This window comes from Camellia sinensis, chromosome 11 (genome assembly GCF_055761805.1).
Source record: "Camellia sinensis isolate YWXY chromosome 11, ASM5576180v1, whole genome shotgun sequence".
Lineage (NCBI taxonomy): Eukaryota > Viridiplantae > Streptophyta > Magnoliopsida > Ericales > Theaceae > Camellia > Camellia sinensis.
In genome coordinates, this window is record NC_138971.1 from 160,105,101 (window position 1) to 160,124,686 (window position 19,586).

General features: G+C 32.6%; 2 protein-coding genes across 2 annotated transcripts; one reads left to right on the forward strand and one right to left on the reverse strand.

Annotated features, from left to right (window-relative positions):
* The first annotated feature begins 2,647 nt into the window (after positions 1–2,647).
* Positions 2,648–7,808, forward strand: LOC114270886 (uncharacterized). The gene is made up of 2 exons (XM_028212513.2): positions 2,648–3,645; positions 6,180–7,808. The coding sequence occupies exons 1-2, from the start codon at positions 2,878–2,880 to the stop codon at positions 7,488–7,490; spliced, it is 2,079 nt and encodes a 692-aa protein (XP_028068314.2). The 5' UTR covers positions 2,648–2,877; the 3' UTR covers positions 7,491–7,808.
* Positions 7,809–10,839: 3,031 nt separating this feature from the next.
* Positions 10,840–19,586, reverse strand: PME5 (Pectin lyase-like superfamily protein). Its single transcript, XM_028212523.2, has 5 exons — positions 19,024–19,586; positions 17,426–17,615; positions 13,668–13,874; positions 11,654–11,892; positions 10,840–11,324 (listed from the first exon to the last, which is right to left on the reverse strand). Exons 1-5 carry the CDS (start codon positions 19,326–19,328, stop codon positions 11,168–11,170), a joined length of 1,098 nt encoding a protein of 365 aa, XP_028068324.2. The 5' UTR covers positions 19,329–19,586; the 3' UTR covers positions 10,840–11,167.

The window sequence follows — 19,586 nt, forward strand, 5'->3', positions numbered from 1 at the left end:
ACAAAATAATCATTTTTATATTATATAAGGGCAAAAATGAAAATTACACAGTAAAAAGTTATTTTACAGCTTATCAACCAAACACTACTCTGCCGCTTAAATTTATAATGTCACAGTTGCACTAAACAGGTTAACAATTTATGTTCACAGATATAAGTTATAATCTATTAAGTTATAATTTATAATCACTTTTTCACAACTCTATCAAACGGGCACGCTGTCTTCCCTCTATTTATTGCACTCTAATGCTTAGATGAGTTCAAATTCAACAAACCAGGTGGAGGGTTTTGATCTTTAATTTTTGCTTCTGTGAGTACAGTCACTGTTATTGTTGTTGTTGTTTTTTTCATTATTATTCGAAGAGTTTGTTTTCAAATTTTGAAACTGTAACCTACTCAAGGTCAATCCTTATGGCATAAATATAAAACTTTTTGAGGTTTTTTACCTCAAAATGGAACGGTATGTTGTGTTTGGTTGGAGGATTTTGGCTGGGGTTTGGAAAGGAAAAGGAAAAATGGGTGTGAAATTATGTAAAATTTAAACATATTTTATTCTCATTTCCCCTACCTTTTTCATTTCCCTTTCTAAATCTCTCCTCAAATCTCCTAACCAAAGACCGCAGTAATCTACTTAAGGTCAATCCTTACAGCAGAAATAGAAAACTATTGAAGGTTATTCACCCCAAAGTGGAATCACACCTATTGTGCATGTTGTATGGGAAAGTTGATTAAATGCATGAATTCCTATCCAAAGATGAATAGGTGTCCAAACGAACCAAGCTACTCACATTTAATTAAGATTTATTAAAAGTTTGTATGAGATCGATTTGTTACATAAGTAGGCCAAGTTCGAACATATTTTAAAATTCTTTTCTCAAGTCAAAGTTGAACAATTTAATATTTAGCTCAATAAGTATATATGTATTATAAAAAATTTAACTACTCAAGTTCGATTCATTAAAAACTTATTCGAGATTGAATTGTTATGTCAACAAGTCAAATTTGAATATGTTTTGAAATTTGTTGACTTTTAAGCCAAGTTCGAACAACATGCTATTTCGTTCAACTTGACTCATTTACAGTTTTATCTCCCTTACTGATATTTCGAGAAAAATTGACCCCAACATTGTCAAACATCGACAACATGATGCATAATTTTGTTAATGAAAATTATGTTCGATTTTGTCAATCATAATATGTTGTTCATATCAATGACATTGTGTCCAAAAAGATATAAAGTGAAAACATGTTTTTTTTGCTTTTAAACAATATCCTATTTTGCAAAAACTTGTGAGAGCTTGTGAAAATATAACATCATAATAATGTGAGGTTTTTGCTAGTTACAAAAAATAAAGGATCCCATAGTGAGTTCAATTTAAAAATCCATTGAGATAAAATTACAATGAATTAAGAATCATATTTTAAATATTCTATTTTATTACTTTAAGCAAGATGATTAGGATAACAGATCACTTTTCATGATAATAGATAAATACTTCTCTGATTGATTAGATATAATCAAGAAGATAGATACTCATATTATGCCAAGTTCAAAATTGAGTTTCAATTACAAAACTTCAATTCCAAAATCACAAAAATTCAAATAATGGTACAAAATGGTAAACTTCATTGAATTTTCATTTATCCTCACTGAAATTTTGCGGGCACAGTGATATTTATTTACTGTAATTGTGAAATAACATTGTGAAATTTCATTGCCATAGTTCTACCATTACAATGAAAATTTGTTGTGCTGACTATGCAGTCACACTTTTCATGACTGAGAAGAAGTAAAAGAAGAGAATAAGGTGACAAGAGAAAGGGAACTAGGGAAGGGGAAGTGGTGGTGGTACTAACAGTAAAGATTGCTTTAGCATTTGGGGAGTTAAGAATGATGACAAAAACAAAGTTTATTGATAAGTTAAAGTTCTAATACAAAAAAATGTAAGGGTGAATGCGACACAAATTCCCACTTATAAAAATAATAATAATATTATAAATTCAAACTTAGTTATTTAGAAATTGATTAAAATCATCATTTTGTGATTTAAATTTATTTACACATAAATCTTACATTACACAAATTTAATTTCCATCACACACTCATTCAAAAAATTATGAATAAATTTGTCTGATTTCCAAACTTTTCCGTAAAAAAACCCAAATGTTCTCAATTAATTAACCCTCCAAATCACTTTTTTAAGTAATTGTCTCTCAAATTAAAATTTTAAGTTGGGTAAAAATAAAAGAAAAAATTGTCATTCAGTAAGATTCATTAAAAAAATTATAACTTTAATTATTAATATTACTAAAATTTATCATTATTGTGATTATTTAAAATTTAGGGTTGGACTTTCCTTCCGTCTGTACTGTTGAGTCCGTGGATATCCATCATGGGTTTCGTTTCGATAATCTAAACCGTTCAATGTATAAAATTGGTCGAATACTATATGTCTGAAAAAATCACGTTAATAGGATATCAATAACTACGTAATTAAATCAAATTTGTATTAAAAAATAAACTGTAAAAAAATAAACGGTTGATAGAAATTTAATCTGATAAAATGACTATTAATATCCGATTAACATAATTTTTTTATAAATATATAATACTTAACTAATTCTATATATTAAACTATTCAAATTATCAAAAATAAAATTCTCACATACCTAATGATACCTCCAATCCGACTACAGATGGGAGGGAAGCCTTAGCCAGCGCCTAAAATCTATAACATTAATCAGGCGAGTAACCTAACCTTGATTATACACTCTGATTTGTCCCCAAAAGACTAGGGGGCAGAGAGAGAGACACACACACAAAACCCTAAATTCGAAAACCAGACCTCTCAGTTTCTCTCCATTTCAATTCGTAGAGATGGATTTCTCATCTCTCCCAGAAGACCAGCAACAACAGCTTCAACAACTCCAACAACTCTTTCAAGAACACCGACAACAACAACAGCAAGAACAACAACAGCAACAACAAATTCAAGACTATGCATCGCAAGCTTACGATCCGACTCAAGTTCAAGCCTACGATCAATCTTACTATGGCTATTACCAATACCAACAAGACCCATCACAATCTCATCAATATTCACAGCACCAAGAACAACAACATCAACATCAACAGCAACAGCAACAGCAACATTACGCTTATTATCATACAGATTACGCCAATGCGTATCAACAACAGCCTCAGCAACACGAACAACCCCAAATTCAACCGCTTTCGCAGCCCGAATCGGCTCCGATTCATCAATCGGGCGAATCACAGCCCCAGATCGCCGTTTCTGGGGCTTCTGTGGCGGCGCCGGTGGGGCACCAGCAGCAGCAGAATGCGTATCACCCGCAACAGGGAGGGCTGGTGGTTGGGGGGGAACAGGCCAATCCCGGGTACCCAGTTCCTCCGGGGCTTAACCCGGCTGCGGCAGCGGCAGTGGCGGCGCTTTCGCAATTGACGCAGTTTGCGGGGACTATGGAAGCGGCGGAGAAGGCAATGGCAATGGTAGGGATGCAGGCGAGGGGTAGAGGATATGGGCAAATGATGGGTCCTGGTCCTGGTCCGGGTCCTGGTCCTGGTATGGGAGCATTTATGGGGCATGGACCGATGCTTCGTGGACCGGCACCGTTTCGTGCTCCGGTAGGTTGTCTTTTGATTGGATTAGTCATTTTTTTGCTCATTTGGGTAATTGGTGTTTTGGTTGATTATAATCATTTGTGTAGATTGATATGCTCTGGTTTAGTGTAGTGTAGCACTGTTCAAGTTCATGTTATATTGGGTTTTGTACAAAATTGATAGATTTGATTATTTCTTTAATCAAGTGAAATTCTTGAACCCTCTTACTTAATGTATATGTTAAATCATGTGGTTAACTGAAGGCTTTCAGTGGATTATGGATATGTTAATTATTGTAAACAATGTTTTGTTGAAGAGGGTATACGGAAATGATGCACTCAAGAAAAAAGTGGAATTATTTGCACATCTGACAACAAGAAATGATAGTCATCCATTTCATTGGATTTGGATTTTGGACTATCAGTTTCTAGGGCATGAATGAAAATGCTTGGGCCATGTTGGCTTATTTTGAGTTATTTGATTTGTTTATCAGTGAACTTCGTGATAAGTTAGTTATATTAGTATATGTGTTTATATAGCTCTTATATATTGTTTTTATTTTTGAGCATTCATTTAGCTTTTGCTGTATTCATTGTATTTTGATAGGGAAATTAAATATGTTTGCAAAATATAATTACTTATTGAGTAAAAGGATAGGGCATTACATCCGTCAGTCTTAAGGTGCACCTATGCCTAGTGCATAGCGACAGGATTAGCCTGCATTCATTACAATCATCTGGACACAACAATTTCTCATTTTGTGTCAATTTTGTTTTGTTTTGTTTTGTTTTTAAATTTTTATTGTGACTAATGCAAATATGTTTTACTTATCCATTGCATCTTTAATTGTTACAATGTTCATATGCCACCCATAAGAAATTATATGGATTTTACTATTGAATATGTGGCTTCTTACTACGACATGTTTCATAGATTTATTTGAAGGAGAGTTCAGAAAATAATTTTATATTGATTTAGGAACCAATTTTGTCCAGTGTTTTGTTGTTCCTCAGTAGAAATGTTCATCAATAATTAGAGTGTGTAGACAACTATCTACATGGAAATTTTAGACATAGGAGCTAACCAACGAAACCTCGTAAAATTCATAATAGTCCGACATCCAAGGGTTAGGCTTGGACCTCTTTTTGTATTGAGATTGGGTATAGATGACCTTAGCAGTCTATTGGAATGGATTTTATATGGATGTTGTTGAGGGTTCAACCTATGCAATAATTCTCATATATTTGGATTTATTATGCGCCAGGAGAGAGTTAAGAGGGTAGTGGATATGTACATGAGAAGTGATACCAGAGTATCATCGAATGGCTATAAGATAAAAGTTAAACTTCTGTAAGTCATTTATAAACTAGGTTTAATGGTATAGTGAATCACAGGCAAAATATTTGTTGAAAACATTAAGTGGAGGCAAACTGAGGATGCTGTGGTACATGCCAATAAAAGAAAAGATTAATAAGGTCAATCCACGAAAAGAAGAAAAAAAAAAAAAAAAAGAAAAAGAAAAAGAAGAAGATAAATGAGAGTTTACTCCATTTGATGTCAAATAGAAGATAAATTTCTCAAGTTGGTTTTGTTTGTTTGTCTTGTGGATCAAAGAAAGGGAGCTTAAATTTAAGTTAAATGTGCCACATGGATTAGAGGAAGGTCAAGAAAATTGAGTTTTTCTGGAGATAAAATTCCCTACGATTTAATGGAGAATATAGCCTTGAAGAACAAACAAAGGTTCCATGTTCAACTGCTTAAGTTAGGGTTTGAGTCTTTGTTGAGTTGATGAGTTTATTATGTTTCCAATAAATTGAGCTTGTGAGCCTTTTGGAGATGCACAATATTATGCTTTTGAGGTGCTGTTACGTATATTTAGGCCCCGTTTGGGGACTAACCTTTTTAGCCAAAAAGCCAAAAAGTTACCATTTTAGCCAAAAAGCCAACAACTCACACCAAAAAGTCAAAGATTCTCTTTTCTCTCTACTTTTTGCACATCTTTTCGTAATTAGCCAAAAAGTCATCCCAAACATATAAGTTTTTTTTACCTACCTTTTTAGCCAAATAGCCAAAAAGTTACTAAATTAGCCTGTTCCCAAACGAGGCCTTAAGAATGCATCATGCTGGTGAAGTTGCCCCTCATCACTGATGTTAAGTTCAATGTAGGATAGTATAATGCAAAGATTAATCTCTTTTTTTATTTATTTTTTATTTTTTATCCCTGTTCATTGACAACAATATTATTATTGATACTCACAAGAAGGTTAGTTAGTTTTGCCTATATCTTGAGGTATTTGTGGCATTTTCAAGTTGAGGAAATGGAGAAATTTAGCGAGTATCATTCACAAGTAAATTTACAACTTGTGGATCTCTACATTCACAGGTCCCCAAGGTTGTTGCTTCCATAATGGTAATAATGGCAGAATTGTGTTGGTATTTCATGTACTTTGTTTCAGATTTGAAGTATAATTTATTATTTATTTATTTTTTATTTTAACAATTTGTAAGTCCGTTTTTGCTCCAATTTTTATTTTCATGAATCTGAGATTATTTTGCAGGTTGATCAATCACTGTACAGGGGTGGTGGTAGAAGGGGTGGCAGATTTAGAGGCAATAGCGAGGGAAATTTTGGCAATCGCCCACCTAGGTCAGGCGGCACAGGGCCACCTTCCCATTGGAGAGGACGTGGTCGGGGTAGGGGCGGTCCCAGGCACTTTCCACCAAATGGTGCATCATCATCTTCACACCCAAAACCTTCTGCTCATGAGAAGGCAGAGGGTGAAGAGGAAGCAGCACATACAGCTGATAATCATGAGGAACCCGAAGCAATTCAGACATCTGCACTGAAACAGGGGAGCACAGCTCCTAACAAAAGACCTCCACAAGCTGCATGGTGCGAACTGTGTAGAGTTGATTGCACCAGCTTGGAAATACTTGAGCAGCATAAGAATGGAAAGAAACATAAAAAGAACTTGCAAAAAATTGAAGAGTTGCAAAGTACTTGCAAAGCTGTCTCTGAAATACAGTACGAGCAGACATCTGTTGCTGAGTCCAATCCTGAAGTAAATTTGCATACTGAAATTGTCCAGGAGGGTGAAGACAAGAAGCAGACCCTGCCAGAAAATTTGACCACCGAACCTGGTGATAATGAAAACAAAGTGGAGACTGAACAACAAAATGATGAAGCAGAACAGCCTGGAATTCCTGTGGCAGAGCAGTCCAATGTGCAAGGAAGGAAGCCTTGGATGAATCATTTCGATGATCAGAGGCGTGGAATGAAACGCAAGATGAGAGGTGGTCGTGGAGGGAAGCGCATGAAAATTGATGCACAAAGACGGCCAATGGAACCTCCTAAACCCAAAGTGGTGATTCCCTTAATTTGTGACTTGTGCAATGTCAAGTGCGACACACAGGAGGTTTTTGACCGCCATCTTGCTGGTAAAAAGCACATTTCTAAGCTTAAACGATTTGAAGGTCACCAAGCTATGTACGGGCCTATGGGGCTTCAGGCTCTTTATCCACCTAACCCTATTGCACAGTCCTTATTTGTCCCTCAAGGCCCTCAACAAGCCTTTTATGGTCCTCAGGGCTCATATCCTCCTCCAGGGTCTTACATGCCTCCTCAAGCTCACCACTCGGCCCTGTCAGCAGCAGGTACAGGTTCTGAATTTCAGCAGAATCCCAACCATCAAGTGTCAGGTGCTAGTTATGACTTTGATGGCCAGAAAGCTGTACAGGAAGCTCAGCAGCTGTCAGATTTAACAGAAACCAAACAAAATGATGTAGTTGCACAGACATGTGCTGCAAATGGTGTTTCAGAATATGAAGGCAGTGGGTTGAATCTGGACAATACAGGTACAGGAGTGTAGTAGTTTAATTCAGTGACACATGAAGCCAAGCCAGTGCTGGATTATGGAGTTGCCTCTGGTCATGTTGCCTTTCCAGGACTTGATATGCATACAGGGAGGGCTAATCAAGTAAAGAACATGTTGTACCAGAGTATTTGGCACTCTTGCTGAGTTTTATTGGCAATAAAACTGGAACTATTTTAGTTATTTAATCTCTTGGTTTCCTAGAAGTTCTTTTTGGACTAACTATTTTGTGGAACACAGATGTATATCTCTTTCAACTATCATATGATTGAATGTTTAGCTGATATAGAAACACTGATGGTGGTCATTGGTTAATATTCTGCCTTCTGGTTTTACTTTTATTTCCTGAACAAGTGACATTTTTAGTTGAACATGGGGTATCTTGTTAATATGACTCCTATTGCAATGGCAGGTCAGGCCTGAACTATTGTTAACTGTTTTGTCCCTTGGTCTTGGTAACAGATGGACGTAATTGTTTGCTTATTTTAGGTTCTTCAGGAGTCAGGACTATTTACTAATGTTGTGGTTCAAATTCCAAGGGAGCATTCCGTTATTTTGATGGTTGTGATGGCACTTTTTTAATGATCATGGGAATGTTGAAAGTGATTGAGCTCTGCAGGATCTGATGCAGCTTTATTGTTGCACCTTTAAATCTAATATATTCTTTACTTTTCAGTTGTGTAATATATATTGCGTTGCTTTTGTATCACATTCCTGTGGAAAGATATTGAGAAATTGCCATCTACATCTGAAGTCCCTGTATTTTATTGCAACTAATGACCTCTTTCTCTTTGGCATGCATGGCTTTGTAGTTTTGTGGTATTCAACTCCTTCAGTACTTCATATATTGGAGAAGTCAAATTGCTATATTCATCGAGCGAGTCTTTTCGAAAGCTTTGCAGGTGTGGGTTTAGAGCTCAGCTCGTGTAATTTGCTTACGTTTTGCATTTTGGAAAATGAACAGGTGCACTATGCCTCCCATGTAAGGGGGGCTGATTGTTTATGGTCTGTTGTCATGGATGACAGTCCTGGAGGCTAACATCATCGGATGATGCCCCACTTCAATCAATACCGTCTCTCTAGACATGTTAATACCGTAAATACTTTTTTCTAACCAATTAAGATGGGTATCCCATGAATAAGCCACATTGGAATTCAAGAAAGGTTGCCAACAAAGGTCTTAGCAAAGTCAGGGACTTTGTGTTGAGGTAAATGAAAATTCTTCCAGATCAATGATAAAAAGCTTCCACACTGGGTATTGGATTTGTCAAAAATCTGAAGTTGTCAATCGGAGTGGAAACTTTTAAAATCTCTACCCAAAGTAGAGGCTTTGTGTTATTGTGTAATATCAAAAGATTCTCCAATTTGATTGGAGGCTTTAAAGAGCTTGTCAAGTACTTTACAACGCAAATTGTTCTATAGTAGTTTCAGTCTTTTCTAAAATCTCCATGATTGAACCCCGGTGCAGAGGATTTTGGGAATGATGCTGTGATGGAGGATTCGGTAAGAAGTTTGAGAAGCTTGCTGGGTCTCAGGTATTTTGCTTCAATTCCTGCAAAGGTTTTGTTTAATTCTTTGGATTTTGCAATTATCTGTTCGGTTAGTATCGAAGATTAGGCTTTGTGTGCAACGATCGGTTTTCCAATTGGATTAGCCTTTTTAGTTTGTACCATATGAATTAATAGTACAGTGCCCTCTAAGGGATGCTATAATTTGTTTATTGTTTTTTGGTTAGAGTTTTGTTTAATACTTAATGCAAATTCTCGTGGTTGATTACTTGAAGAAATCATGCCTGTCTGAAAAGTAATCCTTACAGTTTGTGTTGAAAAATTTGCGCAGGAGCATTTCAATAACTTAATCTGGTCCTGATGGTAAAACTTGTTTATTCACCCAAGGAACTTGAGAGAGCCTGTAGACTGGATGTGATTTAGTAGTTTATGGGTGAAATAAGGGCATCTAAGTAGGGAAAAGGCATTCTCCCTGCTTGCTTGCGGAATTTTAGGACTTGATGCTGTCGTGTGGAGGTTGTTTTTTTTTTTTTTTTTTTTTTGGGGGGGGGGGGGGGGCACAGAAAGAAGAAAGCTTGGATTGTGGCAGCTTTATGTGTTATGTGGTGCATGGGGAGAGAGAAATGAATAGACATATTTTTAAAGAGACCGTGTTAAGGATTCAAAGGCTTAAGGTAATTCTTTTGCTTAGTTATCATTTTTGGTGTCAAGGAAATTTTTTTTCCTGCATCCTCTTTTCTTGTTGTAGATTCCATAGGTGAGCTCAAGTTTTGTTTTCGGGCCATTTTGATCTCCCATAGTTTTTGTATGAAGTTGGAGATTGAACGTATTAATGAGAAAAAACTTCATGAACCTCTTTTTTATTTTTTTGATAAGTAACTTCATGAAATCAAAATCTTAGCCAATGTAGCTCATCTTCTTTCCAAAAATAGAAGTGATAATAGTCAAACAGAATGATCAAACCTTTTTCCCGTTCCCTTGCCTTGATGTCATAGATTACTCTTTCAATTTTTTTTTTACATTGACGAGGTTGACAGACATACTGTTTATTATATGGCTGTCTCTTCAGTAGCGCTTCAATATCTCTCCTCCCTGCAATGCTAAATTTAGCCTCAAACCCCACTAGGAGAAATATCATGTTGAAAATGTGCAGAAACATGGAGAATGTAGGGTTTCTTATTGTTTAGAAACATTGGAGATCCATATGACTGAGGCATGAAGGAAGTATTAAGAGTGACTTTCGCCATCATCTCCATAATGAACTGATGTTTTACTGGAAAATAGTTTCTATCAAGGTTTTTATTTATGCAAGTCTGTTTGATTTCATATTATTCTTCAATATTTACAGTTTTTAAAATGTTAGGAGTATTAACTAAATATGAAGCTTAAAGTGGTGATGGTATCTGATCTTTGTTGTCTAAATACTAATCTTGCAGATCCCCTAGAGATGCTGAGTCTCAACAAAATCGTCGTCTAATGTGAGGTAATTTCTTCACTATCATTGCTTTTTCCCCATGCTTTCTATCTTTGGCAGTATTGGTGAGAAATAAATCTGTTCAGCATTCACTTGGACTTGGGGAGTCCTCCTCAATTAGGTTAGTGCTTACCTATTTGTAGAGATATTAAAGTAAATTTATGTTTTGAGTTCCCAATCATTGCCTAGGACATTCTTATTTGGAGATATAGTGCAGTGCAAGGCATTTCTTATATGTTGGTATATGGGAGGGAGAGGGAAAAAAATATTAGCTATTAACTAATTAATTAACACATTTTATGTTTGGCCTCTAAACACTAATACAAAAGCGATGGACTCTACTAATTAACAAGAAATCTCATAATTGGGTGTTCGATCAATCTCCTAAAAGCATGTTTTTTTATTTGTTTATTATTTTTTATAAAGTACATCAAGAAACAATATGTGTCGAACTTGCCATCTCTTGCTTACAATGCATACATGTTTCTATCACTGAAATTTGATTGAGTTTATTCACATAAGTGCAAATATATTACACAAAAGTACACAAGAACCGAATTGGATTTCAAATCATATGCTTCCAAAATGCAGACCTTGTGGGTTTATTTTTAAATATAAATAAATGAATGAATTTGAAAGATTAAATTTATTTCTTTTTGTTTTAAAAAATGCATATAATTAATTAAAAAAAATTAAGCATCAGAGGGTGGAATCCAGTGTCTTCCATTGACGAAGCTCTTAGCAAGGAATGGATGGGCCGATTCGAAATCAAGCTCTCGAGCCCATGACACCCCCCTCACTGCTGCTGCTCCTGGTCCCCAGCACTTGTACACTCCAAAAAATACCGTCCTGTCAATTTTATCAAATTCAATCAAACTAAGTACCTAGTAGGTTGTTTAGGGTTGGTTGAAAAACTTGCCGAGTTTTAAAATACGTTCAAGTTTGATTTGTTTATATAATGAATCTTAATCTTGAAAACTTGCCGTTTGGTCCATTTTTTTTTTTTTTTTGGTACATTTTGGAGATAATTAATGATTGAAAAAGTCTTGTTACCCATGTTATTTTTGTCATTATATACAATGAAAAGTGTTAGTTTGATATATATTATGAGACTCATTTTTTTAACTAATTAAATTTTTTGGTGATTAAAATGGGAATTTTGTAGGGCAGTAACGTACTTGTTCTTGTTGCTGGTGTGGTCCCAGTCATCCCAGCCACCGTGGGCGACCACGTCATCAAAATAGGTGAAGGAGAAGACGATCCGGGAGTATTGGCCCATGGCCCGGCCCACGTAGAGTGGGCCCGTACCCGTCACCCTGCAGCGCACGAAAGCGAACCCGGTCTTCTCGTACGGCCATTTCCTATCCTGCGCCGCTATGGACCCGAACCTCGTCGCTATTGAGTGGAGCTCACAGTCCTGCAATCAAATTTTGACAGACAAAAAACACTCAACAATCAGTCAACTCGTTCGGCCTCCAACACTTTTAGTTTTGATTTTTAGGTCTCGTTTAGAACTTTTCTTTTTAATTAAAAAGTTAAAAAATTATTAAATTAGTCAAAAAATTAACAACTTATATTCAAAAGTCAAACATTCTCTTTTCTCTCTACTTTTTACATATCTTTTCGTAAAAAGTCAAAAAGTCATTCCAAATCTACTAATTTGTTTTAGCCATATTTTAGTCAAATAGTCAAAAAATTATTAAATTAGTCTGTTCCTAAACGGGACCTTAGTTTAAAAATTAAAAATTCTCTTTTCTCTTTATTTTTTATACATCTTTTTCATAAAAAATTAAAAAATTATCCTAAATATATTAAAAATAATTTATTTCATATTTTAGTTTAAAAAATTAAAAAATTACTAAAATAGTATGTTATTAAAATAGTGCATATAATAAAGTTTGATAAATTTGTCAAACTCAACATTTACATGCATTATTGGTAAATCACATTACCTTCTTTTCAAGTTTAGAGAAAATGTATTAAGTTCTATAAATTTGATATAATTTTTTAGATTGTATTTGAATTATAAATTTTGGTAGAAATTTAAAAATAAAATATTTTCTTTTCTTTTTTTCAATTTCTATCCAAATTAATGATTTAAATAGTGTTAAAGTTTTAATTTCCATAATACTTTACCTCATCATCAATAATTTGTTGGCATGTGGATAGACAAAAGATCTTGCCATCTAATTTAAATTGAAATGCATATTTTATCTTTGTGAATATGTGTGTTTATACATCATTTATAACTTGACGTTTGAGTTACGTTAAATTAATGTCAAGTTTGACAACTCTAATATAATTCATCTTTTAATCTTTTTATTTTTTTTCATTACATTATCTCTTTACTTTTTTGTATATCTTTTTATAAAAAGACAAAAAATACACTTATTTAGGCTATCCCAAACAACTCCTAAATTTGATGTGGGACTGATTTGAAATAACGTATATACTCGATTATTTAATACTGAACCAATTCAATGTTTGTCAAACGCTACTACTAGTAAAGTGCTCCTAGTACACAAAAAAATAATAACAATAATAATAATAATAATAATTGCAGAGCACAAGTTACTTCATCAATTTTAAATTGCTTTTCACTAAAGTTTAAAGTACTTTTGATTTTTTATCTTTTTCAAAATATCTTTTACATAATTTTTAATGTTAAATAATCCTTGAGTTCACTTATTAGTGTTTGAGATATTTTTAAAGCACTCCCCAAACACGAATCATTAAAAAAATATAAACTGAAATAAAAGAAGCTTAATGTCAAGCTTTGCGAACTCTTTTTTTCCAAAGACTAGACATTGCCTCAGAGAGGTTTAGCACTTGGCTCGAAACATGGAACTGTTTTATAGTGGAAAAAGTTGCCATCATTTTTCACTTTTTAGCAGACAGAGTAGACAAACTTCAACAGCCTGGATTGGATTGGCTGAAATACATTGTTTAAAACATGCCTCAATGTTCAGCTTTTTCTGAAAATCATACAATTGGGTTGTTTATTTGTTTGTTTTTTACCTCATTTATTGTATTTTTTTTTGGCTTAAACTCATGTTTTATTTATTTTTTTCAATTCTAAATATAAGAAAATAAGTCTCATTAACATTTATTAATATGAGACTCATTATTTTATATTTAAAAGTGAGAAAATAAAATAAAATTTGAGATGATGTATGACAATTGAATGCTTACTTTGTACATGGATCGGCCATTGCCGAAAATAAAGTCGATAGAGCCCTCAATGTAGCATTCTTTGAAGTAATGGCGGCCGGCATCATCACAAAGGGTGTCTTGTGCACCAAAGAATCCACACCCAGAGAAGTAGGCTTTGTCTCCTGATATCCTAAACGCCGCTGCTTGCCACCCTTCCATTCCCGGCATTGGTGCCGGAGCTGTATTCTGTACCCCGTCCATATGCATATTCAAATATTAATAATTTGAAAATGATATAGAATCTTTAAATTATCTTCATAATGATACATCTTATATCTTCAATTGAAACTATCACGATAACAAACATCATATTTTTTATAATAATTATGTATCATATTTTTTTATTGTATAACATTACTTTATTTGTACGCAAAGTTTTCGTGAATTAGTTGACAAATAAGAATTTGTTTGGCATAATGCTAAAAAGTCACTTTTTATTTTTTATCTTTAGTAATATTTTTTCAAAATTAATTCAATTTTGTTTTGCTTTTCAAGATTGTCAATGTAGATGAATCTAAAACATATAAAAAGAAAAGAAAGAAAGAAAAGAAAAGCTAGCCAACTGTTTTTAGCTCTTCTTTTTAAAAAAAAAATCTTTTCGGGCATTTTTCTAATTTCTTTATTTTTATGTTATGTCTAGTCGAGTATAATCCAAAAGTAAGGAGGAAGAGAGCATGGCCAAGTAGTAGCACATCTCCCTTCTCAACTTTCTATAATTTATTTTTAGTATAAGTTTATAAATAGTTCTTCAATTTGCTCCCTCTAAATTTGAATATATATATTTTTATATTTTAAATGATTTTTATAATTTGCATTATTCAAATGTTTATTTTATGATGTTATAAAGTCTACCTTTAAATGTTTATTTTCTATTCTTTTTAATAATACTTGCTAATTTATTTATTGATAATTTTTTTTTTCCTTCTGTGACAAATATATCTACAAATATATATAATGATTACTTGTTATTTGATAAAATCTCTCAATAAAATACTTACTTTTCTTTGGAGACAATTAATACAATTTAAGTCAATGTCGTGTTTAGAAATAAGAGTTAAATTTGTTAGGTAGAAACACGACAGGATTGAAACTCTATTGTAGATATAACATTTTACTTTACTATTGTCCCCTTTAAGTTAAAATTCTGATTCTGTCACTGTCTCAAAATATGAAAATTTTCATTTAACAACCATTTTAATACGCAAAGAAAGTGAACCCCACACCCTCTTTGTCTCTAAATCATTTAGTGAATTATTAAGTGCTTTTAGCACAATTATTCAAAAATAGGTCCGATTTTAACTACGTATGTAAAACAATGTACCACGCACGAGGCAAACACAAGGAAAAAGTGAAAACAAAACGTACACTCACTCAAGACACTTGTCAATATTAACAGCTATACGTCGGTGGATGGAGAGATTATTTGGTGTTCTTTGACTAATTTTACCTCGTGTTTTAATTTTATTTTTAATGATAAAAATAGTAAAATTCAGCATTATTATGTTTTTTTTTTCTTAATATAGATTATATGATAAGTATTATGTGATAAATAGTATGAAAATTATCTCACACGACCACCAAATAATCTATCAAAAATGATTTGGACCACTAAAAAAGGACCTCTAATGCATCTCTAATTTGTCTTTTTCTTCCCTCTTTTTTGTCTTTTACTTCACTGTTTTTTTTTTTTTTTATATAGGTGACAGCTCATTAGAGCTGCACTGTTGCAGCTCTAATTAGAGTTCCGGAGCATAACCCATAATCTATCGCATAGAAGATAAAAGACTATTATAAGTCGAAGGAAGATGACGTTATATAGCAAATACACTAAATAAAAGAAAATGGTATGCAAATTATTTATTGGGTCTTGCCAAGTATCCCTGAGATACAAGAAAAAAGATTAAAAGAAATGTAAAACGTGGGATACTTTTTACGAAATTCAACACTTTTTATCAAAATCAAAACACTACTTATTTTCAAGTAATTTTTTAACATAAATTCCAATGTTAAATAATTCTCAAGGGATAATTTTTAAAATTTGTCTTATTTATCTTCTTATACAGTGGCGGTATCAGGAAACTAAATCAGAAGAAGTACTTATTAATTACAATTTTAATTTTTTTCCCCATAATTAGCAATAAGAAGATAATAATAATTTTTAAATTAATATTAAGTACAAAAACTTACATAAATTATTATAAAAGTATTTCACATAAAATTTTACAATTAATTTCGACTAAAATCGAAAAGAAAATATTGCGTGTAACTAGTGTATCATGGACAATGTAAAAAAATCATATATTTAAGTTCTAAAATAAATTATATAATGGTAAGATAAATCATAAAAATTTTATATAATAGTGATATTTCGTCATTATTGACATATGACATCACTAATCAATAGTAAAGCAACATATGGAAGGTGAACTCCACATGAAAATATATCTAACACTCTAGTAATTTTTACATATATATAGTGAGATTAATTATTTTTGCATATCAATAATGATGGATATTACCTTTATATTGAGATTTTTTCATAAAATTTTCATACATAAAAATATAATTTGTTGCAGTCACTTCATTTTCATTAAAACAATCACTTCATTTCGTCATTATTGTTTTCATTAAAACAATCAATATTGTTGTTTAAAATTTTATTTTTATATATATATATATATATAAAATTCCAAGAGGGGCACGTGACCCCCTTGGTCACCATGTGGCTCCGCCACTGTTCCCGTATATAACTTTTCATATAGTTTTTTCGGGTTCAATTTATGTTTGGCAGAAAAAGTCCAGTAATTATTTGAAATTTAAAAATTTTAGAGGTGGTTTGGGATGTTCTAAATAAATGCACTTTTAGACTTTTTATGAAATATGGGTTAAATTTGAAGTGATGTGGTAGAGATGTGATGTAACTTAAATAAGATGATGTGACTTAAATAAGATAGTGACTTTTGACTTTTTGACTTTTTTTGAAGATGCCAAACTTTAACCTTAGTCAATTGTGCCTTTGTTTAGCATGTGGGCTAATTTTTTTACTTTTTGACTATTTTAGTTTAGGCTTAAAAAATCTCGTTTGAGATAGTTTTTTGATTTTTTTATATTTTTATGAAAAAAAAAATAAAATAATTATAATTCAGATGTGATATTTTATCTTATTGCTTTTTTTTAGTGTCTATTTTCTCTTTTTTGTGATTATTTTAATATAAATCATTCATGCCAAACGTAACCAGTATATAAGAGATTAATAATAATTATATATTTTGAAAAAACAAAAATCTTGATCGACATATTTCAAAATCCTGACTGGCCGCACGGTGACATGATGTGACATGGAGGACCCACGTCCTAATTTATGCAAATGCAAAAATATTAGATTCCCACAAAAAGTAACCAAAAAAAAATAAAAAAGCAAATTACATATACCTCTCTTAGAGTTTAGCTAAATTACAGATACTCTTCTGAAATTTCAAAAATTACAGATATCCCCCTGAGGTTTATATTTTCATGACAAATTACCTCCTGAAATTTATATTTTCATAACAATTTGCCTCCTAATTTGTTATGCAAATAGTACCTTTAGGGAGGTATTTGTAATTTCTCAAACTTCAGAAGAGTATCTGTAATTTTATAAAATCTCAAGGGATATATGTAATTTGCCAAAAAAAAATTACACAACATATTAGAAAGTGGAATTAAAATGGAGAAAATGAGACTAGTCTCTCACTGACCTTAAAGCTTAGGTTTCTAGCAGAGAAGAAAGGAGCAAGAACAGTGACAGAGGCTGTTTGGTAAGTACGCAGCTGTTGACCGTTAGGACCTCTATCACACGCTCTGTCATGCCACTCTATCACCGTCGCTTCCCTCCCCGCTCCTTGAAGTGTGATGTACGGCTTTGATGCTGGCACCACTACCTTCTCTCTGCTCCGCCACCACACCATAACATAATCATCATATTAGAGAGTTAACAATAACATATGCTACAAATTAAGACAAGGTTAAAAATTACATGCAAATGTGTTAATTAATAATGTATAATATATACATATATAGACTAATTATTACAGTAATGATTATCCCTCTTCTTCCTCAATGTTAGTCCTTGAAATATGATTATGTGGGATGATAAAGGCATGTCTTTATAAGTAAGTTAAAAGTTAAATTTTTAATTTTTTTTTTAAAAAAAATATGTAAAAAAATATAGAGAGGAGATGTAACTCAAAAAAATCAAAAAATTAATTTTAACTATATTTTCAAAACAAGTCAAAATAACATTTCTCTCAATAAAAACAAATGGTCTTTTTAGAAGAATTACCAAATAATTATACTAATGGTCCCCATGCATGCTCTATGTGGTAAATTTGGTCTCTAACATACATTAGGGATGATTAATATAATTAGTTTGGTATTTACACTGATAGTCCTTATATTTTACCTATTGTGTTATTTAGATCTTTATACTTTTAATTGGTTTAATTTGGACTTTTAATTTTTGATTTTATGTGAATTTAGTCAAATTGATAACACCATTAGATTTTTTTTTATAGAAAATAATATTAAGTTGGTTAACTCATTGGGTTGAACAAGTTTATAATTTTGCCCCTAAATATATGATGAAAAATGCTTGGAAGCACTAATTAGTGCTCCCACTAATTAGGTGGCAGTGGGTCCCGTCATTAATGATGTGATGTTTTGATCTTGGAGTTGTATTTTTATTTTTATTTTTTTACTTTTTTAATGCATTAGTGCTATTAGTGGTGATATTTTTAGTGGGATGAATCATTGTTGATATATAATACATGTTGCTCAATGCATATTTTTCATAAAAAATACTAACATCTGTAATCAATTTAATCAAATCAAGACAAAATTTAAAATTAAAAGCGAACCAATTAATTATATACTCTAAATTGACACGATGGTCAAAATATAGGGACTACAGGTAATATAAAAAATAAATAAATAAATAAACTTTATTTGGAATGCAATCAGGCGTATATAATTGATTGTCTGAAAAATTAAATTGATACAATTAGAATATTAATATTATTAAAATGCCACGTAACACATATATGAGATTATTTGTGTCGTTAATGTAATTTTAAGTAGGGAAAATTACTATTCAACATGGGTTTTGAAAACTTATTACATAAAAGTGAAAAAAATTATAATTTTAATTATTAATATTTATAATATTTTATAAATATTTTTCTTAATTACCACTTACATGTAATTCTCCTTTTAAGTATGCAAGACTAAGTAGGAGTAGTAAAGCTTCCCTCAAAAAAAAAAAAAAAATGGTAGAAGTAGTAAAGCTGAATAATATTACATGTAATAACCAGCGCCGATTTGAACGACGACGTTCTCCCGGTTGTTCTCGGGGACCGAGTTGACGGCATCTTGAACATACCGGAAGTCTCCAAAGCCGTTAACGTCGACGGTGATGAGGCGGTGGCCGGAGGGTCCCACCCATTTTTGGCTGCGATAGGTGGTGGAGTTAGAAGTAGCAGTACTGAGTGAGTCCACAAAGTAGGAACTAGGCAAAGCTCTTAATAATGGTGCATGGAATGAGAGGAAGAAGAAGAAGAAGAAGATACTAGTAAAGAAAGAGTAGTCAGAGAATAATGAAGCCATTAAAATACCAGTACTACTACTACTAACATTTAACTCTACTCAGAGAATTATAATGTTCAGAATGTGGGTTTTTGGGGGGTTTAATTGATAAGTAATGGGAGAGAGAGAGGCTATGATTCTTATAATATATGTATATATATAGTATGTGAAATTCTGAACTGGGTGATTGAAATGTTTTTTTTTAAATTGTAGTATTTGTTTGGAGGAATGGATTCCAACGGTCAAATTTTTGTTGTGTTCCCTCGCATTTGGAGACAC